This window comes from Trypanosoma equiperdum (assembly GCF_001457755.1).
Source record: "Trypanosoma equiperdum strain OVI genome assembly, contig: ctg_930, whole genome shotgun sequence".
Lineage (NCBI taxonomy): Eukaryota > Euglenozoa > Kinetoplastea > Trypanosomatida > Trypanosomatidae > Trypanosoma > Trypanosoma equiperdum.
The window spans coordinates 2,284-9,975 of NW_027124899.1; the positions used below are offsets into that span (position 1 = coordinate 2,284).

General features: G+C 49.5%; 4 protein-coding genes across 4 annotated transcripts in view; all 4 read left to right on the forward strand.

Annotated features, from left to right (window-relative positions):
* Positions 1–141: 141 nt before the first annotated feature.
* Positions 142–1,134, forward strand: TEOVI_000454200 (uncharacterized protein; the record flags this gene model as incomplete). The annotated part of the gene is made up of 1 exon (XM_067227301.1): positions 142–1,134. The coding sequence occupies one exon, from the start codon at positions 142–144 to the stop codon at positions 1,132–1,134; it is 993 nt and encodes a 330-aa protein (XP_067083402.1).
* A 664-nt stretch (positions 1,135–1,798) lies between these two features.
* TEOVI_000454300 (uncharacterized protein) lies at positions 1,799–2,278 on the forward strand (the record flags this gene model as incomplete). The annotated part of the gene is made up of 1 exon (XM_067227302.1): positions 1,799–2,278. The coding sequence occupies one exon, from the start codon at positions 1,799–1,801 to the stop codon at positions 2,276–2,278; it is 480 nt and encodes a 159-aa protein (XP_067083403.1).
* A 340-nt stretch (positions 2,279–2,618) lies between these two features.
* TEOVI_000454400 (Protein of unknown function (DUF1253), putative) lies at positions 2,619–5,186 on the forward strand (the record flags this gene model as incomplete). Its single annotated transcript, XM_067227303.1, has 1 exon — positions 2,619–5,186. One exon carries the CDS (start codon positions 2,619–2,621, stop codon positions 5,184–5,186), a length of 2,568 nt encoding a protein of 855 aa, XP_067083404.1.
* A 633-nt stretch (positions 5,187–5,819) lies between these two features.
* TEOVI_000454500 (Iguana/Dzip1-like DAZ-interacting protein N-terminal, putative) overlaps positions 5,820–7,692 on the forward strand; it is a gene marked incomplete at both ends in the record, with an annotated part of 2,802 nt that continues 929 nt past the window's right edge. Inside the window, one exon of the mRNA XM_067227304.1 lies at positions 5,820–7,692. Within this exon, the coding sequence (XP_067083405.1) occupies positions 5,820–7,692 (1,873 nt within the window).

The window sequence follows — 7,692 nt, forward strand, 5'->3', positions numbered from 1 at the left end:
CATATATATATTGACGTAAGTGTACAAGAAAACGGGTGGCTACCAGTCACAAACAAAGAAGGAAACAACGAAGCGGAGGTAAAATCGGTTTAAGGGGGAAATTGGAGGAACCGCAACAAGGCTACGGACGGAACTGAATAGATGGGTTTCTTTAAAAAGCGTTATGGTGTTATGCGGGCCGCTGACAAGTCAGGTCGGCACTTTATTTGGACTATCAAAGACTTTTGTAAATATGGACCCGGGACCACATTGGACAGTGCAAACGTCACTTGTTTCACTCAGGTGAAGTTTCACCTCCACATAGCAATTACAGAAAAGGGTAATATTGGTGTATACATGCATTACAAAAGTGTAGCGATCCCAAAGTACTCATACTATTTTGTCAACAGCGATGGTGCCTACATGAGACAACACACTGCCCACACCATTCCTCCTACTGCCGAACGATGTGGGCATTGGAACACCTGCCATCAAAATGACATGTTAGATTTTGTCTGCAGCGATGGCACGATAATTTTGCACCTCCACTTTGATGATGATGTGATTACACTGGAGCATCAGAAGTTGCCCTCGGCTGGTATCGGTACGCTGAATGTCACGTGGAGCATTCCGCGTTTCTTCCAACAAGTCCTCAACCCATTTACTTCAGGAGGATTTGTGCTGAGTCGCAACCTTATTTTTATTAGGCTGGAGGCCAAGCGAGAGACAGGCACCACGGATGTTGTCGGTGTGTACAATGTTGACGACGTAAAGGAGTTTGTTTTGTTTGCACTAGGTCGTAACGGCATCGTACCACCGCACAGTTTGAAGTTATTGGATGAGAAAGGTGGATGTATTGCTGAGCTGCCCATGAGCGCAGAAGGCGGGACACGGACTATAGTGATTTCCAAAGAGGAGGTACTGAAAGTCATCGGTCGAACTGGCACATTGCGTGTTTTTTTTCAACTGCAGGATGTTGGTAACCCCTTGGATGCACTTAATTTTTTGAGTTGTGCGGCGCAGCAACGACACGCGGGGTCGGGGGAGGGTGATAGCAGTCTGGAGGAACCACTGGAAATGGTAAGAGTGGGCAATAAGAAGGAAACCTACGTAGTAATGGACGAGCGCCACGAGCAACACCGACTGGCAACCTAGTTATCGTTCGTTCTTTATCGTGTCCCCAATTTTTATGTTTACTATTAATTAAAACTATATTTCTCGTTATTGTTGTTGTCACTGTCATTCTATTCAACGCGAGCGCTAGTTTCTTTAACCGTTACCACTGTATTTATTTTCGTGATATCCAACAGTGGAAGCAGCCTTCAATGAATTGTGCGTGCCGCCTAAGGATTCGAAAGGGGGCGCACATCTCGCAACTATTGTCGGCACATAAGGTGACAGAGGGTCCAATGGGTGTCTAAAAATCGTGGCAGTGAGGGGAAATTGGTCCATGTTGACAAATATGTGTCGCAAGTAAGGGAAACAACCTTGATGATGTGCAGGGTTGAAGGGAGCGAACGGGAATAAGGGGAAGAAAACAACTTTTCTGGCTGCCAACCGCTGGTTGTGATAGTTGGGAAGGTGATGGGTGAAACGAATTTTATGCATAATGGGGGGATTTGCCGCGAGCATTCCATTGGGGAAATGTGGTACGTCATTGTGTTAAATGTTTTAAAGATTGTAATGCACCTGATTGCAGGAAGGTAAAAGACGCAGCTTTCCCATACTCCTTTCTCTCATTTCCTTTCGTCGTTGTCAACTAGAGGGCATAACGGAGTATTTTCTTCCAGTTAATGCATGAGGAGTTAACAAGACTACAATGAACCCGAGTCTCTCTGACAGCAAATTCGAAAAGGCTATGAGCAAATTGCAGTTGTTGGAAGATTCTCGCACCATCCTACACCGCATGCTCCAGCATGCGCACTTCTCGTTTAGCAACGCCCAAAGACAAATGGACCGCACCGGATTACTTTTGGCGTGGGAAGCTGTTCCAACAGCAGCTGGTGCCGTAAAGCCTCAATATTGCATTGTTCGTGAGATGAAAGACGGTGGCAACGGCGGTGATGCCGGTGTGGGCGCTGCCGCAATTAGCGACGACAATGTCGACTGTGCAGTGTGGAAGCTAGTTAACTGCGGAGACAGCGCAGGAGAAGATCCTGCCAAATGGTTTGCAGTTGCCCCATCAGAGGCACTGAGGGAGTGCCAGCAGCACTTTAGGGGTGTGGTTAATGCCTGTGTAAAGGTCATTCAGGCTCAGGAGGAAGCGATAACGGCAGCCGCTACAGTTCCAGTAACTTAGGGTACGCGGAATGAAGGTAAGTCGTTTTTGCTAGGTTGAAAAGGGTGTGGGACCACGAGGGGCATGATTCAGGCGATAAGCCTTCACTCTCGCGACAAATGGCGATTTGCAGTATTGTTGTTGGGATTTTTCTTTGATTGAAATATAAGATTAACCCGTCCCTTTTTTTCCTATTTTCTTGTTTTACTAATCCGTTATTCTCCCTCCTCGGTTGTTGACACAGCGACTGAGCAGCGCATCGGCTCACGCGTGTGAGGAATAAAGAGGAGAAAAGAGTGGGACCCAAGGAAAAAGGACCGCTTCCGGGAGATACCTGTTTCCTCGTAATAAGTGATAACGCATGGGAAAGCCGGGCGGCTTTTTTAAGAGGCTTAAGAACAAGCAGAAGCGCCTTGCCACTCACCGTCGTCGAGGTACAAAGGGTGCTTCCAAAGAAGAACGACGTTTAAAGCATAATGAACTAGTCGATTACTACGCGGCCAAGCGTGAAGCTGAGGAACTCGCTGCGATCAGCAGCAGCAGCAGCAGTGAGAGTGAGGCGGCTTCCACTGACTCGGAACTGGAGGCACGTAAGGAGGAAAAGTCCCTTTTGGCACTGCGTCGCGTGCTGGGAATAGCCGATGGAGGCCGGGCAGTGAAACGCGGTCGTAATAATAGTCACAATGGTAATGACAATAATAACGGTAACAACAGTAAGCGTAAAGGTGTTGAAAATCAGCGTGACAATGATTTGAGTAACGTGGATACAACCGCCGTGAACGGCACAGTACCGTCGGATGGTGGGGATGACGACTGGAGGACATTCCTTCCACAGGATGAAGAGGAAGACGAGGAAGAAGAACTTGAGGAACTTGAGGAGGAAAACAGTTACGCAATTGAGAGCGATGGACAAGAGGTTGGGACGGAGGATGGCTCACTAGAAGAGGATGACGCAGAGGATGTAATGTCAATGGAAGAGTCTGAGGAGGACGAAGAAGGAGAGGATAGCGGAAAGGAGGACGCATACGAGGATGACGAGGAAGGAGACGGAGATCAACAGAAATTTGAGGAGGAGAAGGTCCAACTTCTACCGCAGTTTCACTTGGGTACAGCGAAGCTTGAGGCACTGCAACGCGTCGTACGCGAGGATGATCCGTGGTTCACAAAGTATCATATCGATAAGCATGGAAGCATTGACAGATCACCGATGCAGCTGTTAAAACAAAAATATCATACAGAATGCGGACAGATTGCGGTATCAGCTTCGGCGCATGCTATGGAGCACCTCATACATGAACCCTTTCGCGTTGGATGGCAAGGAACTGCCTCAGCACCACAAAAACTCGATAAGAGGCCGCCGTACATGCACGAAACACTTTGGAACAAATGGTTGGATTACCGTGCGGCGAAGTCTCGCGGACCTATGACGGCGGAACAGCGGGGGCTGTTGGACCTTCTGCAGGGCTACCCCGATGTCATGGACTGTTGTCGATCGGCTGAGAACGCTGAGGCACGTCGAGAAGTGTTTCTGCTTCACGCTCTCAACCATTGGTACAAGGCACGTGCGGTTATGGTCTTACACGAAGCCTTTCTACATGAAAAGAAGCGTCAGAAAAGAAAGAACTCCAAGAAGAAGGTTAAAGGCAGCAGCGCGGTGTCGAGCAAGAATCTGGATGATAGTGACGGTGAGGATGGGGAGTATGAACTGCGAGACCGTGGTTTTGGAAAAACGCGATTGCTCATTATGCTCCCAATGCGCAACATTGCTCACGAATATGTGACCACGCTGATAGAGTTGCTTCGTGCTATCCCTGAGGACTGTCCGAGGCTCGCTACATTTGACGAAGACTTCACTGAGCTTGCGGAGGCAATGGATCCAACTTTCTCACGCCGCCCCCGTGACTACCAACGACAGTTTGCTGGCAATATTGATGATTCTTTTTGTGTGGGTTTGCGAATTGAACCAAGTCGTGTGCGAGTATACACTCACCCGTTGAACAGTGATATGATTATCTGTTCCCCGTTGGGGTTGCGGCGGCGTCTCGAACGGAATGGCGACGCCTCCGTGTCACTTTCCTCTATTGAAGTTTGCCTTATCGATGAAGCTCATGTTTTGTTGATGCAGAACTGGCAGCATGTGATGGAGGTACTCGGTTTGCTGAATAAACGCCCACGCGACACAACATACGGATTATCTGACTTGCGTCGTGTTTATGCCTGGGCGCTTGCTGGACAGAGCGGACGCCACCGGCAGACTATTATTTCAAGCAATGTGACAAATGCCGTCCTTCTTTCCACTTTTCGCACGTTTGTGAACAACTCTGGTCGCGTGTCGCTGCATCGGAGGGAGGAAACAGGTGTGCTCCAGCAAATTATGGTGCCCGTGAGACAGCACTTTCTTCGCTTCGATCCAGGAAGTTCTGTGGAATCCTGCGATGACGCGCGCTTTGACTTTTTCACGCGCGAGGTGCTTCCAACCAAGATATTACCGCCTGTTTCTCGTGATGTGCGTACGATCATATTCGTTCCCTCCTACTTTGACTACGTTCGCATCCGAAACTATATGATACGCGAGCATCGCGACAGCTTCGCAGCCATATGCGAGTACACCTCTCTTCGGCAACAGCGCAAGTCACTGGGGCAGTTCACCGATTTGGAGCGACCACTTCTGCTAGTCACGGAGCGTTTCTACTTTTTCAGGAGGTATTTCGTGAAACATGCGGAAATCATCGTGTTCTATAGCCCACCTGTATTCTCTAGCTTCTACGTCTCGCTTGTTGGGCGCCTTGTGGCCACGTCGCCAAACGCCTTCTCGCTCACTCTCTTTTGCAGATACGACTCTCATGAACTGAACAGGCTAGTGGGAACGGCGCGTGCACGACAGCTGGTGGAACGCGAGGCGGAGGCGTATTCCTTCGTAACAAACTAGTAGTGATGATGTGCAAAGAGTGGCGCAAATGTGGGAGGGGAGGGGTGAGGAAAACAAAGTAATTCCTGGGGCCGCAGCTGTAGTTGCAGTCATGCACTCACAATTAACACGCGTGTAACGTACACTTAATACCCCTCTGCGACAAGGAATGAAAGTGCAGGCCTTGAGTAGCTGAGTTTTTTGTACTTTGTTATTTTTTGTTCTGCGGGAAGGGACTCGAACAAAAGGATTTGGATGGCGGCTGACTTCGGCGTAGGGTAGTCCAGAAGGTATTTTTGAGGACCTGGCGGTAGGCACACTGGAAGCCCGCAGCCGTAGGGCCTCAACTGCTTCACTGTCGCGTAAACTCATTATTACAGTGTTTCTATTTTTGTTATGGGAGATTACTCCTGTTTTGATAATTTTTCACCGTCGTCATTCATATCTTTCCTATCGAAGTGGCGCATCATTACCAGGTAAAGGAAAACAAGGTAGTAAGCTGTTAAACACCAACTGGGTGAGTCACACGGATTTGGGTCGAAGCGAGACACCCATAAGTTGTTGTGGAAGTGTGAAGCAGGGAGGGAGCGGGGAATAACAATAATATTTGAGCTTACTTTTACAACCATAGAAGCAACAGCATAATAGAAAGGAATGACGGCACTCGACTTTCAGTTTGTACAAGGAAGTGAACGCCTGGATTGGGGTGTGCTGGTAAGTATTGACATTCAGCGTCTCATAAAAGACACCAACGTGGATACTTTACAGCGGGTGGTGGAAAACATCGCGTTCGCTCGCCTAACACGTGATGAGGCGGCGATGTTTACCCCCGACCACTTTATCCATCTTTACACACTTTGTCAACTGGTTATTCAGTATTTGGTCTGCTCGCAAGAGTGTCTAGCAAAGATAAACGTAAAACTTAACGAGCGCATGCAAGAGTCTCAGCAAGGCGTTGATTCACTGAAACAGGAATGCGACCGGCTGAATCAGGAAAACAGCGTTTTGAGGAAAGAGGTGAAGGCACAACGCCGCACGTTGTTGGCATACGAATATAATAGGGCAGGAAGAAACGCGACGGCGGGTTCAACATATATATGTCCACAGTGCGGCGAAATGTATGGAAAGTGCGAGTCATTACAATCACACATACGAAAGCGTCATATGATGAAGCCTGCAGTAGAATCGCCGTTAGTACAGGTTCAACCACAGCAACAACCACAAACCGCGCTGGAGCCACCACAACAACCAGAGCAGTGGAAGACAGATTATGACCTTAAAATGCACCAATTGCAGGATAAACTGAGTTCGATAGAGCAACTCCTCGAGAAGGAAAGAGATAGAAACGATCGTCTGCAGCGTGAAGGTATGATGATGATGATGCAGGCGGCACTGATTGGGCAGAAGCCGGCCTCTCCAGTACCGCCCTCAGCAGAAGGTGGGAAAGCCGATGTCCAGGCTGGACAGCCAATATCGCCACAACAGCAGAAGTTGGAGCAAACGAAGTCTGAGCCAACTCTTCCGGGGTTGCCGACAGTGCAGGCTGCAGGCGTTGCAGCTCTTCCGCATCGGAATTCACAGCAATCTTTATTTGCTGTTCCCGTTGTCCCCGACGTCGCAGCACTACAGCAGTACAACAATACACGACAACAGGAAGCAAGTAACAGCGCACTTGTCAAACAGGTGGAAGAGTTGCAGAAGGTTGTGAAAAGTTTGAAGGAAGGAAAGCAGTCTGAATCGGCACTCCCTGCGACATCAGTGAGTGGGAATGCTGCGGGACCATCGGCTTCCCCGTCGTGGCTTACTGTGAACGAAATGCAGCAGGGTAACGCCGAGAAACCTGCAATATCTGCCCTCTTATCGAGGGCTGCTAACGTAGGTTCAGCGGACACTGCGAAAGTGGGACCTGACACAAATACATCAGTGCCTCCGTTGCAAACACAGCCACTCAGAGCTGTGCAAGAGTTAAACCCGCAGTGTGTAGCAATGACCCAACAACCTCTGATACAGCAACAGCACCCATTAGACCTGCAGCGCGAAACGCGCACGCTGCCAACGGCAACACAGCAGTTACCTCTGCAGCAGCCTGTTGCGCTACATCCTACGGCTTCTGCAACGATACCATTAGCACCTCAGCAGGTGCCCCCCGCCACGGCGCAAATGGTGCAACAGCACCCTTCGGACCCACACTACCAAACACATGCATTCCCAACGGCAACTCAGCGTACGTCGTTAGACCAACAACAGCCAATAACGGGGTTGACGACAATCACAGCACCACCAATAGAATCACCGAAAATACAAACCGCGCAGCAGACTTCAACTCATCTGGCAACGCAGCAAGCACCAAACCCGCAGCATGTACCGTCGACTCAACAGCCCCTGGCACCAGCGTCGATACAGCAGCAGCATCCATTAGTCGAACCAAACCAAATATATGCACCGTCGGCGGTACCACAGCAGTTGCCATTTCCTGGTGCACGACCGGCGGTGCCGCAGCCCCTGCAACCGCAACCGCAACCGCAAC